This window comes from Lontra canadensis, unplaced genomic scaffold (genome assembly GCF_010015895.1).
Source record: "Lontra canadensis isolate GAN:19392208 unplaced genomic scaffold, GSC_riverotter_1.0 scaffold204, whole genome shotgun sequence".
Classification (NCBI taxonomy): Eukaryota; Metazoa; Chordata; class Mammalia; order Carnivora; family Mustelidae; genus Lontra; species Lontra canadensis.
In genome coordinates, this window is record NW_022631198.1 from 808641 (window position 1) to 834075 (window position 25435).

Here is a 25435-nt window from a genome sequence, read left to right on the forward strand (position 1 = left end):
GAGACTCCCTCAAGCTCTATTGCTTTTGAAAACAGTATTCTTTAGTTTATTAGTGTCACATCTGAAGTCTGTTTTAATTTTAGATAATGACTTTGCTTTGTTCTTTTGGCTAGAATTTAATATTTACATACTTTTGAAACCTTTCTCTCTGATGGATGGGGTGAGCTGCCTGTCTAGACATTGGGACTTTGTAATGTGGCTTCCTTAAGGATAAACATTGCATGCAGTAGCATGATGTAAGACTTGGTGAAAAGAAATTAAAGGCAAAGGTGCAGTGTAAGCTTAAGGAGTAGGATTTCTTGATGTTGGATGCTGCTGAGGACAGAAGTTGTTTTTTCAGGCGGTGCTTGTGAACTGCTTGTAATCAGATTATAAGCATCTAAATTAGTTACTGAGAAAAGTTTTGTGTGTTTTTTGTTTTAAGATTTTATTTATTTATTTGACAGAGATCACAGTAGACAGAGAGGCAGGTAGGGGTAGGGTGGGGAGCAGGCTCCCCACTGAGCAGAGAGCCTGATGCGGGGCTCAATCCCAGGACCCTGGGATCATGACCTGAGGTGAAGGCAGAGGCTTTACCCCACTGAGCCACCCAGGCGCCCCTGGGAGAAGTTTTAACATCATTCTTTAGTAGATGAGTTTTGCAAACAGATTGTGTTCTTACCAGAAATAAAGCAGAGGCATCTGAGTTCTCAGACCTCTCAGTCCTCAGATTGCTGAGTGGAGTCCACCTGACACTTGTAACAGGATCCAAATTTAAGCAATAAATGGGCTTTCTTGGAATAATTTTCTCAGTTGCTATTGTTGTGAAGTTTCAAAATTCAAAATATTGTTTTGGCTGGATAAGTAGAATAAACTTCATTGGTATCCTTTTCAGTGAGAACTGGAGTTAGTCAGAGGCACCTGAATTATTGTCTTATTTCAGTCATCTATTCCAGATTCTCCAAAATTTGGAGACTGAGGAAACACTGGAATTGCTGCCAATTCTAATATTAGGGTATTATGTACAAACTGCCATTTTAAATTACATTTCTCTGATTAACTTCATGAATTAAATTAGATTATTAGATTTTATCAGTCTTCTTCCTAATGGTGGAATATGAGATAAACCTCTAACCCAGGTGGGTGCTAGGTTTTTCTTTATGTTATGGCTCTTAAAATTTTAATTTCATAACCTTGAATCTTGAAGCCTTAAAAAAAATTTGAAACCTCAGGTCCATCCTCAGCATTGCTGAATTTGTTCATTCGTTCATTCGTTCTTCCTTCCTTCCCCTCTTTCTTTCTTTTAAAGATTTTTTCTTTTTTTTTTTTTTTTTTGAGAGAGAGAGAGAGAGCGTGAGAGAGAAAATGAGAGAGAGAGAGTGCACATGAGCAGGGGGAGGTGCAGAGCAAGAAACAGACTCCCTGCTGAGCACGGAGCCCCATGCAGGACTTGATCCCTGGAGTCCAGGATGCTGACCTAAGTGGAAGGCTAATCGACTGATTAGAGTTTTTTTATAAGAAATTTCATCTCAACCTTCTTTAGGATATAGGTGTTGAGGATTACTGTCATAACTTTTGACCCCCTGATTAAAGCTCCACTTCCTTTTAGTAAGGATTAATTGAGGCACCTAGCTGATTCCATTGGTAAAGCATGAAACCCTTGGTCTCAGGTTTGGAAATTGAAGCCCCACTCGATGTAAAGACTACTTAAAAATAAGATCCTAAAAAGAAAGAAAAAAAGAATTAGCAATTACAAAGTTTACTCTCTAGAGGTCCATGATCAAGTCCCAGGGCCTCTAAGTGCCTTTCTTCAATAAAAGAAGCTTGGAATTGAAGAAATCCGAGGTGCACTTATTACTCAGTCCTAAATTAGTGTAAATGACTAGGGCCTTTCCCATTAGGTTTGGGGTCTGAAATTATGATGATATTAATAAGCAAAGGAAGATATAATGTTTGACATGCTCTTGATATTATGAGTAAATAAACACCTCATTTTTTAAAAAGAGACAACTAGTGTTTGCCCTGAGTATCCCAAAGAAATGCTTGCTGCCCACCTGCTAACTTAGCCTAATAATTTGTATGATGGGTAATATTTGTGGAGGTTATTTCTTTTTTCCTTTTATCAGTTTTAGCTTAGCCAACCAGTTGCCACTATTTGGTGTAGAAGCTGTATATAAATTATCAGGAATAGAGTTCAGCTGTTCCAATTCCATTGTATTTGATCCTTGACAGAGAATAAAAGAGCCTCTAACATATTCAGGAAACTGAACAGTTAGCTCAGAGCTTGCTGAGGCAAGCCCAAGTTTAGATATGTAATAATATCTGAGATTTGATTATAAAAAATTCTAGTTCAGTATGTGCTATGGTGAGTGCTGTGAAATGTGTAAGCCTGTTGATTCACAGACCTGTACCCCTGGGGCAAATAATACATTATATGTTAATAAAAATAATTTTAAAAAATTCTAGTTCACTCGCACTGCGTTTCTGATTAATATTTTAATTTCATTCCTAGAATCGGAGAGTCCATGCTATCTTCCATTCCTCCTTATGTGCATTTATTGCTATCCGTAGCTATATCCATAATGTTCATTTAGCCCAGCCTACTAGGGTTAGACCTTCATCCATTTAATATTAGTTTTTCTTAGAGTCTCACAAATGAATTCGGTTTGAAATGCTCCATTACTTTATGGAACATAAAGTTAGTAATACAGCTCTCTGCCTGTGTACTTGAAATCAGAATGGTCAGCATTACATTCTTGTTTTATCAGCTTCTATTAGAAACAAGCTTTAATGTAGCCAATTCTACCTTTTGTGCTTCCCTAGCTTTTCCTAGGAGTATCAGAATAGAACCAAAAAGATAGCCACGACAGTCTCACCTCTGCCTTGCTAAATGGCTCACTTAAGCTGTGTGACTGCATCTCTTTTTCTCTTCGCCTGGCTACTTTGGGATTAGTGACAGAATTGAGGGAGAGGAGACTCTGAGAAGCACTGAAAGAATCCCAATTAGAAATTGCTGTCAGGGGCGCCTGGGTGGCTCAGTGGGTTAAGCCGCTGCCTTCGGCTCAGGTCATGATCTCAGGGTCCTGGGATCGAGTCCCGCATCGGGCTCTCTGCTCAGCAGGGAGCCTGCTTCCCCCCGCCCTTCCTCTCTCTCTGCCTGCCTCTCTGCCTACCTGTGATCTCTCTCTGTCAAATAAATAAATAAAAATCTTAAAAAAAAAAAATTGCTGTCAGGGGGCACCTGGGTGGCTCAGACTTCAAGCGTCTGTCTGCCTTTGGCTTGAGTTGTGATCCCGGGGTCCTGGGATCGAGCCCCACATCAGGCTCCCTGCTCAGCAGGAAGCCTGCTTCTCCCTCTCCCACTTCCCCTGCTTGTGCTCTCTCTCTTGCTGTGTCTTTCTCTGTCAAATAAATAAATAAAATCTTAAAAAAAGAACATGCCCTGGTAGTTGCTATTATTATAAATTATGCTAGTAGCCAATATTTGTTGAACTTTTACTATATGACAAGCACTGTGCTATATAAACATACACTATTTCAAATGATTCTTATAACCCAGTGGGATAGGTATTATTGTATCTCCCTCTGATTAATTTAGTAACTTACTGAAGGTTTCAGTTAATACATGAGCTGGAATTAGAATTTAAGTCTTCCTGAGCATGCTTTAAGATGCTGATATAAAAAGAGGTTGAATGATCTAAATCTGACCTTCTACATTTCCTAATACATCTGTTATCTTTTAACTTCCAGGCTGTAAGACTAGAAAGTACTTACCAGAACAGAACACGCTATATGGTAGTGGTTTCAACCAATGGTAGACAAGACACTGAAGAAAGCATCGTCCTGGGAATGGATTTCTCCTCTAATGACAGGTATGGTATCACAAAAGGAAGGATGAGAAAACTCCTTTTTAAATAACTATTCCAGTTGCCTTTTGAGTTACTACAAAAACATCTTATGCTGTTCCACTCTTAAAGTTCAATGCCTAAAACCAGGGAGCACAAAAGTATCTTAGTCATACAGTCTTGAAAGATGAAAATGATCAATGAATGTCTTTGGTTCCTAATTTATCACTATTCCTTACCTTCCTCTCATCCTTAGATGGTAATGAATATAAATGATTTAAACTGTTTAAATATAAATGATTTAAACTTATATCTCCAGGAATAAAAAGCTGCCTTATCTTTGTAGTTAACTTTATTTTAAGCAGTAATGATTCACTTTGCTGATTCTAGGGCACGTACCCTTTGTGATAGTGCACCAGTAGATTTTGGGTTCAAAGAGTGCCCACTTTAGCTCTAATCTCTTGCATTTATTCATGGCCTTACACCTTGGCTTTTACTAAATGTTTTGCTTCCTTTTTCCTTCTGAGTTAAAAGGGCGGGGTGGGATGGAATTGATTTTTTTAACTCAGAACAGAACCTTTTATACTCCTGCACCTTTGGCTTTAGCAGCACTTTGCATCCTATAATTAAGGGTATCATACCACACTCAGAACCTGGCTCTTTTGTGTGCCTAAAGTTTATTGCTCTCCTTTTTTATTTTCCCTCTTCTTCTGGAGAAACCTTTGGAAGACTGTGGAATGTGGCTAAGCAGATCTTTGCACTCTAAATAATAAGCTGCAGGAAATCCTGCCAGATGTCTCAAAGCATTTGACTTCCTGGTTTGAAACTAGAATGGAACTGTGGAGTAGTAGCTAGCAGTGTGACCCAGGCCTGGGAGAATTTAGCCACAAAGAAGAGACTAGGAGTGATTCTAATTGTCATGATGTTGGGAGGAAAAGAATCACACTGTTATTAGGTTTCCCAAACAAGTGTTTACCTAAGCTTGTATAGTCAACCTGAAAATTATTTGTGGTTTCACAAGGATCACAAGGCCAGAGTTGTTACCTTGTATAACTCTTACAGCCTTTGATTGTATGCTCTGAAATTGCACAGGCTTGTAAACCATATTTAGGTTTTCTCCTGCATGGATTTAACCTCTGGTGTTGGCTAAGCAATAGACCTTTCAGTAAGCATTTATCCTTTAAGAGCACCTATCTTGCCTATATTCATTAGTATTTTAAGGCTTCTGATTTAGATTTTTATCTCTTTAGATCTACACTATCCCATTCAGTAACACCACATGGTGACTATTTAAAGAAGTTAAAATTAAACAAAATTTAAATTTCAGTTCCTCAATCACAACTAGCCACATTTCAAGTACTCTAGCTATATGGGACTCGTGGCTACGTTAATGGACATTACATATATAGAACATTTCCATCATTGAAGAAAGTTCAGTTGGACAGTGCTACTCTATATCCTATTTCCTTTGGTTTTTCCTGACTCCTCCCTTGGAAACCCCATAAAACAGGAACAGGGACTGCTTGGAAACTTCACTTGAGCCTTCCCCTAGAGATACAAAGCAACAACTTCAGATTCTTCTGACCCAGTGTGTAAGAAATCAGATGTGTAATCTTATCTCTTTCACTTTGTTGTAAACATTCCCAAAAATCATAAAGAATGTTTACTAATACGGGTGCTCAATAATTTATCCTCAGTGAACTGTGTCTGTCTTCGGTAATGGTCCTGCCTGAATCATATCTAACAAATGAAAATTTTATTTTATGGAAGACAAAAATGTGATGTGCAAAGCTATAGAAACTAGTTTTCATTCTGTTTGGTGAACTTTGTTTTATGAATTCACATCAATCTTCTGTGAATGAGCTCCTTGGACAGTTAAGAAAAATGCTGCCCTCACCAGAATACTGGCACTCACATAATCTAGTATCGTTTCTAGCTCAACTGTTTTTGAAGGAGTTTGTATCATTTTCTATCTGAGAATATAAAAAGTTGAGGTTTCAAAACAGTACTAAGCCAAAGTAGAACCCAGATTGTTTATGACATTTCTTCCCAAATAGTTATCAAGATATGATACACAAGTTCATTTAGCCTTTTTATAGTATTTTTAAGTATTGTGTTATATTTCAATAATAATTTTTTAGTATTGTGTTATATTTTAAGTAATAAATTTTTAAATATACAATGTAACCTTGGTATCCAAATTGCACTGAATATATTTCAAATCATAAAATAATATTTTTGTGGTGGTGCTTTATAATTTTTCTTTGTACCCCTAACACCTTGAAATGTCTGGTATGTATAGGCACTCAATAAATATTTGTTGACTGGGATGAGTATTTACTAAAATAAGTACCTATACTTTAAAGGAGAAAAATCTCATGAAACTCAAGGTAAATTAGATTAAAATTATAGGTGTGCCTAATTCAGGCCTCTTTTTCCTGTTGTGTGAAAAAGCTACTCAATGTAAAGAAGCAGCCTGACCTGAGTATAAGTTGAACATGTGATGTTTGGTTCCTGTATATAGCTGTCACTTGTCCAAAGTTGAACTGGAATCTGATCACAAGCTCACAGATCACATTCTTTTGGACCGTGTGTATTTTCTTCTGTAGTTACTTAATTTCAAGATTTGTCACCAGGCTGTAAACCCATCATATTTATACCCAAACTATACTTGTTGCTAGGAACCTGGCTAAGCACAACTTTATAAAAAAGAAAGAAAGGAAGGAAAGGAAAGGAAGAAAAAGGAGCTACACTGAAAATAACCCCACTCCATTTTGGGAAGCCATCTTCGAAACAAGTTTTCCTTGTGCTTACCTCATCTACTCAACAAAAATAGTGGTGGAGCTGTCTTCCTCCCTCTTGGATTCTTGCATGATAATTCTGCATCTGGAATTCAGGCCCAGCCGTTCAATGTGGATAACCTGTTGCAATCTTGATTTGATTCTCTTGAATTCTGGAATCTCTGGTGGAGCACACAGTGTTCGGTGTTGAGTAACACAGGACGGCGAGTACAGTGCAAAGCATTAGACACAGCCCACCTAGGGAACAACCTTCGTTAGCCCTGCAGTGACTCTAGTAGCAAAAGCTTGGTATTCCTCATGCTGTTTTCAATGCATTTTCATGATGTCCCTCCCCCTCCCCATACCCCAAGTCCGTTTTAGTTGTATTAGAGCACTCATTCACTAAAAATTCATATTCAACATTTGTTTTAAATGACAACACATTCATATATATTGTTTCACTTTAAAATATTTATGATATCCCTATGAAAGTGGTTTTGTTAACTGCGTTTTAAGATGAAGAAATTAAGGATGAGAGAGGGTAAATAACTTTTCAAAAGAAATTGAAATAGTGAAGAGAATCAAATCCAGATATTTTGATGAAGTATAACTGCCCAGTAAGTGGTAGTCATTATATGTTTGGTTCTGTTATATACATTTCTTACTGTGTTATGTAATTTAATCTTCAGAAACATTCCAGTCAAGATAGTATTTTTTTTTAAGGTTTTGTTTATTTATTTGACAGAGAGATACAGCCAGAGAGGGAACACAAGCAGGGAGAGTGGGAGAGAGAGAAGCATGCTTCCCGCCCAGAGGGAGCCCGATGCGGGGCTTGATTCCAGGACCCTAGGATCATAACCTGAGCTGAAGGCAGAGGCTCAACAACTGTGCCACCCAAGCGCCCCTTATTCGGTTTTAAGATTTTTTTTTTTTTTTTGACAGACAGAGATCACAAGCAGGTGCAGAGAGAGGAGGAAACAGGCTTCCCGCTGAGCAGAGAGCCTGATGTGGGTCTTGATCCCAGAACCCTGGGATCACAACCTGAGCTGAAGGCAGAGGCTTTAACCCACTGAGCCATTCAGGCGCCCCTTTATTCGGTTTATAGATAGGGAAACTGGAGCACAAAGCAATTAAATACTTTGCCTAAAATTATATAGTTAGTGCCCGAACCCAGGTTCCAGAGCCCATCTGATTCCAGAGCCTGTGCTCTCAACCATACTTTGCTGTTCTACCTCCCATGTCTGAGGTTCCTTGTACTATACAATGCTGCTTTTCTGGATACATTGGCAAGGAGAGGGTGTCAGAGCCTTTGGGAGACTGAGTGGAAAGGGAAGATGGTTTATGGCAGCCTTAAGGAGAGAAAGTGGCGGGGGTCTGGAGTAGATTACAGTTGTCCAGAGGGGTGGTGTGATAGAGACACTATTTCCCAATTGGTGTTCAATAAATATACATAAACCTCAGAGGTCTTCAGCAACCAGCAATAGTTCTTGGCATTAGAAATTATTTTTGGAGTTGAGTAGGATGCTGTGACCTTGGGGTGAAACCTGCCAATCACAAGTCAGTAGCAATCACCTGGATTTTTTAGACAATGGCCATTTTTGAAATAGCAATACAAGGAGCTCAGTCAGTAAGTTTTCTTTATTAATTGCATAAGGACCTGACTAACCACCTGTCTGATACAGCTACAGAGCACATGCATTAGACTGATAGTTAAATGATAGAAATTCCTTCATTCTAACATGCCAGAATTTAAAGTTTAGGGCTTTATCTTTGTGCTGAAAGAGTTAATCAAGAACTGCTTCCTACAATAGCAGGAATTAACCTTTGGACTATTTCTTCTCTTGCAGTAGCACTTGTACCATGGGCTTAGTCCTGCCCCTCTGGAGTGACACCCTAATTCATTTGGATGGTGATGGGTAAGAGCTTTCCCTTTTTATTCTCCTTATAGAAGGCCAAGGGGTGGGGTTCCATCTTAGTGCCCATTCATTAAGCTCAGTGGGAGGCCCATTGTGCCCAAGTAAACTGTCATGTCAGCAACTCAGTGAGTCCTGTTTTTGTAAAGTGGAGTTAAAAATACCACTTGCCAGGGCCTCTCACTTCTCTTCTTCTAGGGCCTCTCACTTCTCTTCTTCTAGGCTGACTACGGTAAGAATCCAAACAAAGAAAAACTAGTTTGTTGGCTCACTCTTTAATCTGAGCATGTGGGACTGTTGAAATGCTCTCCCAGAGGATGATATGTTCTGTTTCAAATAACCTCATGCCGCCTCTGCCAGCTGTCAGCCTACAGTATAACCCCTTTCTTGTGCCAATTCCTTCCAGTGACCCTCCACCCCCACCTCCTGGTGTTTTTAGAATGTGTCCCCAAGAGACCAAGATGTTTGCTCCAGTTTATAAAACCAGGGTCAGGTTTGCTAAGAACCCACAAGACTTCCAAACAGAAATATATAGCAGAACAGTGTGTCTGCAACTACAGCTGGGAAACTATATAATTCCCTAACTCTAGTGTGGGAGTCCATTCATTTTGCTTGGTAGATAAAATCAGACAATTTGTTGAAGCTTTTCAGTCAAGCCCTATACTCTTAACTTCTGCATAAAGTGTCTGATGATTTCTTCTATTGAGCCAGCAGTTACTAGTCTGAGAAATAACCTTGAAAACTCAGAACTGAAGTAACCTACTCTCATTTGTGGATTTTTATCTCATTCTTTCTTTTTTTTTTTTTTCCCCCTTAGTGGGTTCAGTGTATCAACGGATAACAGAGTGCACATATTCAAACCTGTATCTGTACAGGCAATGTGGTAAGAGGACTTTTAATGTCTCTATGAAAGGTTTTTTTCCTATGAAAGTTTTAAATATATTATTGGGGCAATATTTTGTGAGTAGTAGTATTTGAAATAGTACAGTTCTCTATGAAAATGCTGTATGACCTGTTTATGTGTTTAAGATTTTGTGTGATCTGTGTGGCCCTCATAGTTAAAGATGTCCTGGAAATTCAAGTTATTTCAAATTATCATAGTGGAAGACCTTAAGGCTTGGTGAACAAGTGAGACTCAGAGGTGTTAATGAATCAGATTGCTGGCTGGAACAATTTTATAGGGACACATTGACTAAGTTAGCCCCAGTCTAGAGCCAAATCTAGAACATCACACTACTACAGTGCATTAGTGTTCAATTTCTTAGGGTAATCAAAGATATTATTGATAGATAAGTTTCCGTTAAAATTGCTAATGACTGCAAGACTGCATAATGCAAATAAAGCCTAAACATTATAGATGTTAATAATCACGAGCTGGTGTGCTAACACTTTGTGGCTACTTAACTATGTGTCAGATATTGTGCATTACATGGATTATATCTAATCATTACACCAACTCCCTCAAAATAATATTATTAGCTCCTTATCAGTGATGAGAAAGCTAAAGTTTTGGAGAGGTTACCTACCAGGCCTGAGAACATCTTTTCCATTTAGGCAGAATAGACTCTTATTCTCTCACTCTAAATTATCTAGAAAAATGATTTAATAATACTGGGGAATGGTGTGACTCTAAGATTCAGAGTCTATCCCTGAATTAAGGATTTGAATTTCAGTTTCTCATTCAGTTGCCTGCTCTGTAGTAGAAGTCCTCATGAGGAGCAGAATGGACAGAACAAAAACCAAACAGGAATAAAGGAGCCTGAAAAAGAGACTCCAGGGAGCTCATTTGCCCTTGAATAATAGGCTTGATAGGCTTGAGATGGGTGCCTCATAAAACAGAGTCAACTGAATTTAAGAATCTTACCATTTCATACAGTAATTGAGGAGGGAAGAATTACAGGTCATGTGTTTAAACCAGATTTTTAGTTTTAGGGCACATTCCACAGATAAATAAAAGTTTTCTCATGGAAAAGTTTTACCTTCCTTGACTAAGGCTCCTTTAAAGGTAACTGACATGTCTATTCCCAGGTACCAAGTAAAACCAAACAGCCTAAGTCCCATAAATGACAGTGTTTTCTGTTACATTTTGAGGAAGAGTACAAAGCATTTTCTTAATTCTTAAGGAAGATTCAAGTAATAAACTGGTTCAATCTTTGATAGTCTAAAGCAAACTGACTAGTCCTACTTCTGTTAGCTTAGCTTATTCAGAATAAACTTTTGGGGGTACCATCTGGAGAGCAGTGAACTTAAAGTCACAGGAAAAAAGATGGTCTATGGATCAAAGTGGCATTTAGACCAGGTGTTTCCTTCACAGGAAGGTAGTTACTGTAGCCTCCAACTCCCATATGCAGCAGAAGTATCTGAGGTAGCTAAGCCTTGAGTGTATTTTAGGGATCTTGCCCCAGACACATGTGGCATGTGCTTTTGAAGCACAGTTTTCCCGGCTAAAGACAGCATGCACTGACTATCCTCTACATTGCACTTAGCTGGACCTTACCTTTAAATCTATGTAATGAAACTGAAATTCACAGAGAATTCTCTGAGAATTTGATAAACTTCTCTGAGAAATTAGCTCACTTTGAGTAATAGAAGGCATCTTAAAAGAATCTGCAACTTTGGTTTTTTTTTTTTTAAGGAAAAATGTTTCCCTGATAGAAATGGACTGAAATGTTTTTCCATTATCAGATTGCTAATTATCTTATGTTTTAATTTACATTATACGGGATTGACAAGGACTCAAGGAACAGACATTGTCATTTGCAGTTGGTGGTAGAATAAACTGGAACAACCTTTCTTGAGAACAATTTGCCAATATGCTTTACCATTTTGCATGCCCTTTTGACCCAGTAATTTTAGTTCTGAGAATTTATCCTAAGGTAATAATTGTGGATATGTGCAAGATTTTTAACTATAAGAATGTTTGTCAGTGTTGTAATAATAGCAAAAAATGGAGAACAATTTAAATATCTGAAAAACAGGAATTAGTTACATTATGGAACTGTTAAAATAATCTAGTTGAAGAATATTGACATAGATGTTGACAAGAAGATGTAAACTAAAATCAAGTTTAAAATGTAGGTAGGGGGCACCTGAATATCTTAGTTTGAGCGTCCAACTCTTGATTTCAGCTCAGGTCATGATCTCAGGGTTGTGAGATCAAGTTCTGTGTCAGTCTCTGCACCCAGTGGGGAGTATGCTTGAGAGTCTCTCTCTCCCTCTGCCACTGCCCTGCTCTCTCTCTCTGAAATAAATAATTAAATCTTTTTTTTTTTAAGATTTTATTTATTTATTTGACAGATAGAGATCACAAGTAGGCAGAGAGGCAGGCAGAGAGAGAGAGGAGGAAGCAGGCTCCCTGCTGAGCAGAGAGCCCGATGCGGGGCTCGATCCCGCGACCCTGGGATCATGACCCGAGCCAAAGGCAGAGGCTTTAACCCACTGAGCCACCCAGGCGCCCCAATAAACAAATCTTTTTAAGAAAGAAATAAAATGTGTATGTAGAATGTGGTCATATCTTTATTATAGATCTATGCATAGACAAAAAGACTGGGAAAATCTCTACTAAAACTTTAAGAGTAGTTATTTCTCAATGGTCAGACTACAGAATATTTCTGCCTTTTACTTAAGGTCCCTAAATTTCCTAAGGTTAGTATGGATCACCTTTGTTATTGGTTGGGGGGGATTAAATGGCATTTTTCAAAGAAAGATGTAAATGGATTGCATATAGAATTCTCTCATAATATCCTCTTCCTGTAGGAGAGAGCCATTAGCTTTTAGCTAATAAGACATTTCATTTAACAAATAGTGACTGTGCTCCAACTATGAACTAGGCATTCTTAATAGGCACTTGAGATACATCCATAAACAAAATGTAGAATGATCCTTGCTCTTATGTAACTAATTTCCTAACATTTCTGGCTTTAGCTTTTCCCAAGTATATAAATGAAAAGGTTCTTCTCAAATAAAAAAAAAGAAAAGCAAAAAAAAAAAAAAAAGGGGGGGGGGGAAGAGGGTGTACTTTCAGTTTAGTTTACCCTTCTTGGGTTCCTGAGTTCATGGTCAGAGATTTAATTAGTATAACCAGAGCTATTCTTAGAAAGTGGCTCAAGTATATGAATAAATGGTTTAAGGAGACTGGGAGACTAAAGCAGCAAGAATGATAAATGTCATTAGATTAGTACTTCTTGGGCATGACAGGACATGTCCTCAAGGCTAAGGGACATCTATCTATGTGATCTTTGTGGACCCTCTAGGAATCATAGGAAATATATACACTGTAAGATGATTCTGTGCCAAGGGAAACAAATATTTATATAGTAAATTGTTGAGATCTTTAGTTCTGTAGTGATACAGCATACCCACAGCGTGGTTTCAACGACAGAATCATGAGCTCCAGAGGTACCCAGACGTATTTTTCACTGGTGGGTTGTCAGTTCTCCTGCCACTGTCTACCCCCATCCCTAATAATGCATCAGCAAGAAGTGTCTAGCCAATTGCTATGAATAGGTAATATAATCAGAATCAGAGAACCTTAAATTCCAGGGAATAGATTCTCCAGAGGCCAAATTCTCTAAGATTTAAAAATTGAAAGAGTTTTGGGTACACATGGATTATTGGCCTTTTGATGTCTCCACAGTTCTACAGTGCTCATTTCCCAGCGTATCTTTCAGGTCTGCACTACAGAGTTTACACAAGGCTTGTGAAGTGGCCAGAATGCATAACTACTACCCAGGCAGCCTGTTTCTCACCTGGGTGAGTTATTACGAGAGCCACATCAACTCAGATCAGTCATCAGTCAATGAATGGAATGCTATGCAGGATGTGCAGTCCCACCGGCCTGACTCTCCAGCTCTCTTCACAGACATGTAAGTCGCTAACTCAGGATCACTGAAGTGTTCTCTGTTATATCCTGGGAGGTTGTAAGCAACACGTTCCTCCCTAATCTCTCCTCTTGGAGAATTAATCTTATCCAGTGATATTAGTCAATGTCTGCACTACACATCTGCCACACAAAGAACCCTATTCTTTCTGTTGTCTGCAAATGCCTAAGGAGTTTCATTCCTGGGCACAATGGAATCTCCATAGTAAAGAATTGCTATACCATAAAATCCCATTCAGATTCCACCAATTTGACATTTGAGTTTAAAGGGAGTTAGGCTGAAGTCTGCCTTTGCATTATCTGTGAAAGAAGCATTTGGTAAGCAAATTAATGACACAGAAGCTTTTTTGTTTTGTTTCATTTTAAGATTCTATTTTTAAGTAATCTCTACACCCAATGTGGGGCTCAAACTTACAACCCCAAGATCAAGGGTCACATGCTGTACTGACTGAGCCAGCCAAGCACCCCGACATATAGAGAAGCTTTTAAAGGGATGTTTCCAATAATTAAAAAAACAAGATGTTTCCAGTCAATTTAAAAGACTGTCTAGGATAGATTCTATGCTAATTTTAAACTGATTTCTGTTCACATATTTTTAAAAAATAATTTATAATTCAAGTGTTTGACTCAGCCCCACCATTGCCTTGTTGGGTCTTTGTCAGTGAGATTTTATTAAATCTCCCTGGTGTACTGTGAGTTGGATAAAGGCCTGAGGTGGAGTTGATGTTTTTTTCCTTTTTAGGTCTATGTGTTGAAATTTATGTGACTATTTTCAAAATTAATCAGGATGTTTATTTTGCTCTGAATTGATCTTTCTACACTTCCAAGGTATTCTATAGCTGGGAAAGAAGAGTAGCTACTTACTATCTGACCATACAAACCTTCACCTTCAGATTCCTAAATGGATACCAAGACAGTTCACTGGTTTGTTGTTGTTGTTGTTGTTGTTGTTGTTGTTTTTTAAGAAAATGCTTAGTTTGGATAACAATGTAAACTTATTTCTAGTAGAAAAGGTGAAATTTCCAAGAATTGTGTGAACAGAGCAAGCAAAAAAGCAGTGGAAGCTTTTTGCAGGGTGTTACTGATACTAGGACCTCCTTTTCATTAGCCCTAGTCCTTTGAAGATCCCACAGTAAAAGATAAGGATTAGTCTGGCTTTCAGAATCTTGGGAAATGTTACTGAGTTCATGCTTTATAGCTGGTTGATGGGTATCAAAGAAATGGATGTCTCATCTGGCTCAAAAATGGACATTCTAAACCAGATTTACATGAGACAGAGAAAACCCTTCTTTTCATTTCTCATGATTTTGTTAAAGAAAATTTAGATATTACATTAGAAAGAAAGAAAACGAAAGGAAATTGGCTATAATCTGTCTCTATCCCTAAGCAACAAGAGTGATGTAAAGAGTAGTCCCTGGCGCATAGTAGAAGCTCATTAAATGTTACCTCTTAGTATGTACCATATAACCCGGATTTTAAGATACATTTACTAACCAAATGTCTGTCACAGAAAAACTGAAAAGCTGTAGGTCATAATATTATAATATTATCATAAAATAATAATATCATAAAATGATAATCTCTGATACAGGGATTTTCAGTGATTTTGTTTTTCTTTGTGTTTTTACATATTTTCCAGATTTTTGTCTAGTGAAATTGAGCAAGAAAATGTATTTGTATTGTAATGTTTTTTCCATTCCTTCCTCCTCCCTAAATTGACTAGAAAAGCCTAAAAAACAATGCTGAGCATACAGGGAAAATGTGTGCCAAAATGGATTTGAGTACTCTACTGCAAATAAAGTTTGTATTTTGAAATACAAGGAAGGGGAAGAGGGAACATAACGTGTATAGTGCCTCCAGTGTATGTCAAATATTATGTCAAGCATTTCATACATGATACCTCATTTAATCCTCATAAGAACCTCATGAGGCAGATATGATTATTATGAGGCGATGTGATTTTTATCCTAATTTTAGGATTAAAATTCCCTTTAGAAAGGGAAACCCACTCAGAGAAGGGAAGAAATTTGTTCAGGGTCATACCACTGGGAAGTAGCAGGACTGTGATTAAAACCCAGGTGTGTCTGCTCCCAAACCACTCTGTCCCAGAGAAGTATTGTGAAAGATTAAGAGAAAGATTGCTAACTAGGGAATCTAACTCATGCACATGGGTGGTAAAATTTGTTTCTATCAGTATTTTTTATTGGAAGACCGAAATGTATCACTTTCTGTCACTAGCTATGTCTAGGGAAAATGGTGAGGAGCATGATTAAGAATTATAGTCCTGTCAAGACAGGGATGCCTTGGCAGATAAGGAAAAGGCACAGGCATTATTTGTATTCTGCAGGGCTCATGAGAAACTATGAGCCCAAGTGGTGGGGAGCCCCAAGGTTGTGAGGTCAGAGCAGCCATCTTTGGAGATTACCAAAGCTATTTTTGCAGCCAGTGATAAGGCGGTAGGCAGCAAGGGCAGGCAGGATGCCTGAAGGCTTAGTCCATTTCCATCTCCAAATAAGGAGGTGCAGAGCAGATACCTTTCTTGAGTAGGTAAGAGGGAAAGATGAGACAGAAAGTCCTTTTTGTCAGCCTCACTCAAATTCTGTGTAATATGAAATAGTGCTTTTAGAGAGAAGCATCCAGTTACAATGAACCAATACCTTTCTAGTAATTGGAGAGTCAACTTCGTAGTTTAATTTCTATTAAAGTTCCAAGGGTAATTTTATTTTTAAGAGTCAGAAGATTAAGGGAAGCAACATAATCCTGCAGGTAGAGTGTTAGGCTGGGCTGAGAATGCTGGTTCTCCTGCCAGTGTATGTGATCTTTGGCATGTCATTTAACCTTTTAGCTGTTTATTTCCTTTATCTGTAAAATGGGGATAACAGTTTCACAGAGATGTTATGAGAGCTTTTATGAAAAGAAACACATTTTAGATGAAAGTACTCTGGGTAGTTAATCCTTAAAAACCCATTTTGGAGTGAATTTGCCTCAATGAAGAAGGCAGAAATCATTCTTTTGTCTTTCCTGTCTCGTAGAACGATAGTAATGAATGGTCAGCATTTGGTGGCATATTAAGCTACTGAAGACCCAGTTCCATCAGTGGGTCATACCACTGTTCTACTCAGCTTGGTAGTCTAGCTCCACGAGTGGTAGTCAGGGATACTTGATGAAACAGTATGGCTGTGATTCTGCGTTAAAGTGGTATACACAGTATAGCTTTTTGTCTTTATTCCTTCATAGATGCATGTGGATATATTTTAAGGGCTTTTAGACATGTACATCCTCTTCAAGTAATAATTTCTACACATTTACATTCTATGCATTGTGAAAAAAAACTTTTTTAAGTATTTTTTTCTTTTTCTTTTACTTTTTTTTGCCATGCCCCCAGAATATTAATGTTTGAGAGTAATAGAGGGAAGGTCTGCCAATTTGGAAGCATAATCAAATGGCACATTCATTAACCTAGTCAAATTCCTGCCTAAGAAAAATCACCATTTCTCTCCTCAGACCAACTGAACGTGAGCGAACAGAGAGATTAATTAAAACCAAATTAAGGGAGATAATGATGCAGAAGGATTTGGAGAATATCACATCCAAAGAGGTAAGAGACCTTGAGTTCTCCTTATTCCAAGGCTAGGAGTGTGGAATAACAGTAGGTATGGAGTTAGAAATCGTGAGTGATTGAAAGCACAGAGATACTTTTCAGAGATTAGTAAAACATGTCCTCCTTGTTTCAGATACGAACTGAGTTGGAAATGCAAATGGTGTGCAACTTACGAGAATTCAAGGAATTTATAGATAATGAAATGATAGTGATCCTTGGTCAAATGGATAGCCCTACCCAGATATTTGAGCACGTTTTCTTGGTAAGTCTTAGAGCCACTCACAGTGCTGTGCTGAACCTAGTCCATACCAGCTCTGGAGGAGCAACTGTTAAATTTTAGTATATTTAAAATAAAATGTAACTTAAAGACAAAGGTAGTAAGTATTCAAACCTCATCACTTCCTAGTTTTTTACTACATTTAACTGTTATCTGTGCTCTTAGGTTATTCACATGTATTATATGGTGGAAATGTTAGATAATGGTATGCTTCTGCTCATATCTTCCCAATTCCTCATTTGGTGATGTCAAGCTGGTAGATTAAAATTGACTAGTGGGAAAATTTACACCAAGGAAGTAGGCAAATGCTACAAATCAGGCCCTTCCCCTCCACCATGGATTGTTAAATATCTCATCTGTTCTTCATGACAGTCAAAAGTCAAAAGCAGACCAGTTCACAATAGTTTTTTTTTTTTTTAAGATTTTATTTATTTATTTGACAAGACAGAGATTACAAGTAGGCAGAGGCAGGCAGAGAGAGAGGAGGAAACAGGCTCCCTGCTGAGCAGAGAGCTCAATGCAGAGCTCGATTCCAGGACCCTGAGATCATGACCTGAGCAGAAGGCAGAGGCTTAACCCACTGAGCCACCCAGGCACCCCCGCAATAGTTGTACACAGTGTATACAAATAGAATGATACTTTGAGGTCATTCTTCCAGATTTGCCAAATTTGGCTTAAGTCTTATATATCTGAGTAGAGCAGGTGGGAACTACTTATGACTGAGAGACTATTGGACTTTTAAACATTTGGAACTTTATAGCTAGCTACATTTTGAGTCCCTCAAATATTTTTGTGTTTGCTAAAATTTCAGTGACTTAAAATTGTTCTTCATGGTTTCCGAACATTCAGTGACCTGAAATTAGCCCAAGGACACCTTTCTAACTAATGGATTAGGAAAGCTTCTAAAATCCCATTTTTCTCCCAAATATTAAAGAGTTTTAGTTTCCATCTGTACATGGTAGTAGGAATAAGGTTAAAAAAGATAATTAAAATCAGTGGGAATGTCAGAACTTTGTTTTGCTTCCACTTCCCACACACTTTGACCAAAAATGCTAACAAGGAAATAAATTGATTGGTTTGAATTTCGCTTCCTTTCTCTGGTGAGGACATTTGTGAAATGATAAGAAGCTGAGAAACAGGAAACAAGAGGAATAAATACACAGGAACTGACTAAATTGGATCATCTTACCCCTGAATATTCAAGAGTTTGTATCACCAGACAGTCAGATTTTATGCCATTGAAGCCTTGTGCCCTGAATTAACTTTATGACAGTCTCGAGTATGTGTACTTGCACAGTGATTCATAGCGCTGTATAGCTATGAAATTACTCATGAAAAGCCGTGAGCTGGAAAGGGAACTTTTTTTTCCATTACTTTAACTTGACCAATGTGTGTTGCCGTTTCTGGGTGTAGATCATAATGCAAAACTATCATTGCCCTTTCCATTTGTAAAGCACTTGGCTTCGGTGTCTTCTGCGTCTACCTCCACAAGGGTTCAAGTATTCCCTGCTGGTGTATTGTTGGAAAGAATTTTTTGTGTTATCTATAGAAAACTTATGAGTCACTCATTCAAATGGACCCTGCCCCCAACTGTGTCTGTGTAACATGACTAATTTTTATGAAGGGCAAGTGCCTGTAGCCAAAAATAGCTCATGTTAGAAAATGATCAGAGCTATAAACTCGGAAGTCACTTTTGCATTAGCTTGTATTTTAACACCAAAAAGATGTGGACATGATGAATATTAAATACAGTTACTGTCAGACTGTTCAATCTGTTTAATTTTGGGCTTACTTCCCCATGTCTCTGGTACCACCCCCCTCAAGAACTACCTTCTTTCTTCCTCCTGAAATGATGTAATTTAGAACATATAGAGAAATTTTAGTGGTACTCTTAGCAGAAAAAACAGTCCGCTTCTCCCCAGATTAGTCTCTAATCAACTACAAATTAATTTGAGTATGTGTACCAGTATATTCATCCTAATATTTCATAATTGTTGGCATAGTCTTCTGTCTTGGCTTTTTTACTTATTACAAAAATAATTCATGTTCATTATAGAAAGCTTAGACAATTTAATTTTTTTAGTGAGCTACATGAGGTCCATTCCTTTCTATTTATTTTTTGATTGAAGCATAATTAACATACAATGTTATATTAGTTCCAGGTGTGCAACGTAACGATTCAACAATTTTATACATTACTCAGTGCTCACCACAGTAAGTGTAGTCACCATCTGTCACCATACAATGTTATCACAACATTATTGACTATATTCCCTATCCTGTACGCTTCCATCTCTGTAATATATTAATTTTATGACTGGAAGCTTATAACTCTTAATCCCCCCCACCCAGCTTTCCTCTGGCAGCCACCAATTTGTTCTCTGTATAGAGTCAGATTTTACTTGTTGATTTTTTATATTTCACCTATAAGTGAAATGATATTGTATTTTTCTTTCTCTGACCTATTTCACTTAGCATGATTCTTGGCATATTCTTCTGTGTTGGGTTATTTATTACAAAAATAATTCATGTTCATTGTAGAAAGCTTAGTTTCAAAAGACGGTAACATTTAATCATCAGCAAAAGAGATAAACAGTGATACCTTTTGTTATATAATATGCTAGTCTTACTTTTTTAACATGTGCCTCTATATTTTTGAAAAAGGGAAATCCTACTCCGCTTCAGATATAGTTCTCTTTTTTAGAGAATAGATATGTTCTTTCCATTGTGAATATTTTTCTTATTTGGGAAAAACTTGCAAACTGGAGAATTCTGAAATTTAACTCTTATCCAACAAAGTGAGTGCATGAACTCAATGGCTTCCCCCTTTGTTTGCACCACCATATCCTATATCCAAACCCCTATCTCTTCCCTCCGTGAGTCTGTGCTCTGCTGGCTTTCCTAGCAATTGACACGGAAAAAGAGGTCTTATTCAAGCTACAAGCAGTGGTGTTAATTTTCTGCAAAGTCATTTCATCTTGTGTGTAGCTGCCATGCCTGGAGTGCAAGCAGATTGTGTGAAGGGAGGCAGCAGGATTTTTTCCCCTTCCTTTAGAAGAATGCTCAGCTCTGCAGTGCAGTGCACAGAGATGTTTATTTAAAAAGGTGTCCAGCTGGTATGGAGAAGAAAAGTATAAAGCATAGTTTCAAGAAAATCCGCAGCAAGAAGAGAGGAATGATTGGTTGGAAGCCAGGGTATTTCCAGAAGAAGTTCTTCCACACCCTTAAGAGTGTACCACTTCTCTGAGCTGGAAGCCTTTGCCCAACCAAGTCTCAATATCAACAGTTCTCCTGGAGGTTGTCCAGTTTGGCTGAGAAAAAGCCAAATGTGAACAGAGACCCTTTGCTGAAAGGCAGGCAGCTTTCTTAGTAGAACAAGGGAAACACAGGAATATTGGACACAGCCAGTAATTTTGTTCATGAATAAAAACGAGTCGATTTTTATTGCTGATGGTCATCTTTTTTAATATTTTTACATTACAGAATAATGTTTCCTTTTCAAAGAAAAATTAAGCCTCAAATTGGTGGTTACTTCTGTAGGTGCAGAGAACTAAAGGATATGTGAATAGATGAGACTTAAATCAAATGGGTTATTTTAATTAGTCATGATTCTGTCCATCAGCTGGAGATGTGTAGCATGAACTTTTCTCAGAAGGAAAAATTAACAGAACTCTTATTCCTGGTTGCCTTCATAATGTGACTCAGTATTGCGGCTGTAAGTATGGTAAGTTGAAGAAGATTTGGACAAGGCACCAGCCCTTGGAGATTATATCAGGTTATATTGATCCTAGCAGAACCTGAATACAGTCCTCCTTATTTGCTATGAATGTGCTCTCTTCTCTTTTGCTTGGAGCATTTGGACCCTCACAAGGCTATTTCTAAGGATAGTATTTGAAAAGAAATTAGTCATTGGGGGTGCCTAACTGGCTCTGTCAGTGGAGCATGCGACTCTTCATCTCAGGATCATGAGTTCAAGCTCCACATTGGGCATGGAGCCTACTTAAAAAATTTAAAAAAGAAAGAAAGAAATTAGTCACTTGGGCCTCTGGGCTATGGCACAGTGTAGGGGAACCAGAGTGAAAGATGGAAATGAACTTACTTAAAAATGTATTATAGTCCCAAGATTTCATTTTATACTTTAGTAAGATTTGAATGTGCTTTGCATAATTATATAGAACATAGTGAAAAACCCCATGGAAATGTGTCACTGTAAGCCTGAGAAGCATGGGGGGGGGGGGAAGAATCTTTGGAGGGCTTCAGGGGGCTAATATGCATAGTATTTATATTGAGGGCAGAAAAGTAATTACACCATGTTGACTGCAGTTCTTCCTTTCAGGTTGAACCCAAGCACAGTCCCAAGTCATGTTATATGGACTTCACTGAGTCAGTAGCCAAAGCTTTTCATTTATTTTGTTTCTGGATATGTGCCATTTCAGATTGTCTGGTTGAATTTTCTCTGGACAGGTAGATGAAAACCATGAACTTTTCCCATCATGTAAGGGTTATTTCCATCTAGCTGGACAAAGTTCCACAGAGGATTTAGACTTCTAAATTAAGAGGTGAAGTGGTCACATTTCCCTGGCTACCATTTAGCCTCTCAACCCTTATTGCTTGTCTTCTGTCTCCTTGAAGTTCTTTACAGTTCTTACCTCTTTCTTTGGTGTGGCAGCTTGTTTTCAAAGGTTAATAAGCACAGAGTCTTCAGAACCTCCCTATTTTTTTGAAAGCAACTCAGCTGAGCTCTCAGGTCTGTAGAAAAGATCAGTTGCCCATCAGTTACTGTCCTTTTCCTGAATGGAACTTCACAGCATCCTTGATGTGTATCTCTCAGTTCAACAGCCAAATTAAATAACATATCACTTGTCTTGTGATGGTAATGCTTACATAACATTTACAGTTTTCAGAGTGCTTCATTTGCTGATCTTATTTGATCATTCACTCAATAAACATTTGTTGACTCTTTTTTTATGCCAGGTGTGAGGCTAGATACTTGTCCAGTCTGATCTGTTTCTATAAGGAGAGAGTAATGAACCATATCAGATAGATATTCATGGAAGGCCAGGGGATAAGCCATGGAAGACCCCCGGAGTAGATAATTAGAAGTGGTCATTAGTAACACTAGCAAGAGTAATGAGGGCAGAAATCACAGTGCTGCTGTAAGTTGAAACATATGAGAAATGAGAAATCAGAGGAAGTAATAGATTTTATTTCTATGAATATTAGGAAGGGAAGGGAAGGAATGTCTAGAAGAAATGTCTAGAAGAGAATTCAGGATAGAAAGAAGGTTTTGCACTTTAATATGGGAGAAACTGGATTTTTTTTTTTTTTTTTGGTCGGGGGTTGGGAGTTGGGATGGGGACTTATAAACAAACTTATTTCTCATAGTTCTGTAGGCTAAAATCTGAGATCAGGGTGCCTGCATGGTCAGGTGAGGACCATATTCTGGGTCATAGACTTCTTTGTATTCTCACATGGCTGAAAGGATCAGGAAAACTTCCTATTTGTGATTTGAGAAGGTACCCATTTAGGTATATAGGACTAGGGTGGGAGGAGTGTCCATTTTACAGGTAAGGAGAGCAAAGACAGAGAGGTTAAGCAATTTGCCCAGTGCCCCACAGCAGTGTGGAAAGTTGGGATTTGAACCTGAGTCTTCTAATGCTAAATTCCATTTAATGCATAATTCTAAAATAGATAAATTCCTACTTTTAAATGTTTGCCTTTTCAAAAGAGATGAACAGATAGTCCAAAGATAGAAAATGGACCTGAGGGGCGCCTGGGTGGCTCAGTTGTTAAGCGTCTGCCTTCGGCTCAGGTCGTGATCCCGGGGTGCTGGGATGGAGCCCTGCATCGGGCTCCCTGCTCAGCAGAAGGCCTGCTTCTCCCTCTCCCACTCCTCCTGCTTGTGTTCCCTCTCTCACTGTCAAATAATTTGTCTCTCTGTCAAATAAATAAATAAAATCTTTTTTTTTAAGTGGAAAAAAAAATGGACCTAAAGCAATGAAAAGTGGTTAACTTTTACTTTTAAGAGAAATGCAAATTGAAATTACACTGACATACATTTCATACCTATCAGATTGGCAAAAATTCAGAAGCTTAACCACACATTTTGTTGGCAAAGCTGTGGGGAAAGTGACACTTTCATGCATTGTTGGTGGGAATGCAGAATTGTTTCAGCCTGTATGGAGGGGAATTTAGCAATGTCTAACAAAACTATGCATTGGCCCTTCACGCAGCAACCTCACTTCCACAAACATGAAATAACATTCATAGGAGACTAATTGAATAAACTATTCTATCACTATCCAATGAAGTGTTATATAAGTGTAAGAAAGAATAGGGAAGATCTCTGTGAACTGTGATAATGGAGTGGTTCTGAGGACAATTGTAAAGTGAAGCAAGTTAAGAACAAAAGTATTGTAGTATACTACTTTTATGTAAGAAGTGGTAATAAGGATATATTTGTTGTTGTTGTTTTCAAAATAGAACATAGATAGAGTAAGCCAGAAACTAATGAAAATGGTTACCCTTGGAGATTAAAGAGATTGAAGTGAACTGAGTGAGACTTCAAGTTTACTTTTTAATAAACTTTTGACTTTCAATCTTATGAAAGTTTTGCATATTCAAAATCAGATGGAAAAAACACACCCTAAAGTTGATTGCAAACAGGAGCAAGTGAACCCAAATATATAGCAAATGGATAACTTCACAGAAGGAAATTAATTTGGGGTACCTGGGTGGCTCAGTAGGTTAAGCGTCTTGATTTCACTATGGGTCATAATTTCTCGGTCCTGGGTCCTCCGCGTGGGGCTCCCTACTCAAGTGAGGAGGAGTCTGCTCCTCTCTCTCTGTGCTGTCTCTCGCTCTCACCCTCTCTTAAGTAAATAAATAAAATCTTTTTTTAAAATTATTTTAAAAATAAAATAATTACTTTAAAAAGAAAGAAATTAATTCAAATAAGTTTTGAGCATAATATTCTGAATGAACCTCTTCATAGGAAGAGAAAAGAACTGCAAAGAAAATTTGAACTTGATAGATTTGTATTTGGTTATGATATTGGTGTAGTAATGTTGAAGTTATTTTGTAAATAGAGTTAATGAGTTGTTGGAAACCAAGGTTATCATTGTGAAATAGATAAAATTGATGACAAAGGGGCAGGAAAGAAAGGGAGAACCTTGTGGTGTTAACTTTGAATTGGAGGTACCTGTGTAAATTCAATTTTTTAAAAAGATTTTATTCATTTATTTGAGAGAGAGCATGAGCAAGGAGAAGGTCAGAGGGAAAAGCAGACTCCCGGTGGAGTTAAGAGCCCAATGCGGGACTCGATCCCGGGACTCCAGAATCATGACCTGAGATGAAGGCAGTTGCTTAACCAACTGAGCCACCTGGGTATCCTCAATTTTTTTCAGTAGGCTCCACACCTAGCGTGGAGCCCAAGGCGGGGCCGGGGGGGTGGTGCTCAAACTTGTGACCCTGAGGTCAAGAACTGAGCTTAGACTAAGAATTGGGTGCTCAACTGACTGAGCCACCTGGTACTCCTGTAAATTCAATATTTTTAAAAAAATATTTCCTGATCTGTCCACTGAAATTTGGAAGCAATAACACCCAATATTTATAAGCATATCTAATTAATGTCCAGGTTTTTATTGCAAAATATCATTCTTTGCTAAAAGAAACCAGGGCTCCTTGGAGAAATCACTAATTCCACTCACAAAGTAAATCTGGAACAATTTCTTATGCCAGAAAGCAAAGAAATACTCAGAAACTAGCCGGGTCATATCAAAAAGAGCTTGCCTGCTTGAAGAGAATTCCCACTGATCAAATTCAGGACAATTTGAGTGTCAGAAAAAAAAAATGGTGATGGATTGTATAACATTTTAAATACAAAAAGAATTCAAGAACTCATAGTGGCATTCAGAGTGGAAGGAATGACTAGGTGAAACTCTCTTTTACAAAGAAGAATGCCAGCTCCCATGCAGAAGGAATAATAGAATTAGAAAACCACCATTTTGTCAACGTCCAGTAAGATAAATTTTTTGGACAAGGTCAGCAGTTAATGCTAAAACCATAAGGTAAAAGATGTTTGTGAAACAGGATATTCACCTGACTTTAAAGATTACTAATACCTAAAGATTACTAATTAATTGTAAAGAAACCTTTACAG

At 38.0% G+C, this 25435-nt stretch overlaps 1 protein-coding gene across 7 annotated transcripts in view; it reads left to right on the plus strand.

Moving 5' to 3' along the window:
- SSH2 (slingshot protein phosphatase 2) overlaps positions 1-25435 on the plus strand; it is a 239099-nt gene that overhangs the window by 191464 nt on the left and 22200 nt on the right. For 4 of the 7 annotated variants that reach the window (XM_032848457.1, XM_032848454.1, XM_032848456.1 and 1 more), the window contains 6 exons: positions 3730-3851; positions 8452-8520; positions 9335-9400; positions 13188-13382; positions 16901-16994; positions 17131-17259. In XM_032848457.1, the coding sequence (XP_032704348.1) occupies positions 3730-3851; positions 8452-8520; positions 9335-9400; positions 13188-13382; positions 16901-16994; positions 17131-17259 (675 nt within the window). Of the gene's footprint in view, positions 1-3729; positions 3852-8451; positions 8521-9334; positions 9401-11239; positions 11414-13187; positions 13383-16900; positions 16995-17130; positions 17260-25435 lie in introns of those variants that run through there. The other 3 variants (XM_032848455.1, XM_032848461.1, XM_032848460.1) reach the window with 3 other exon arrangements.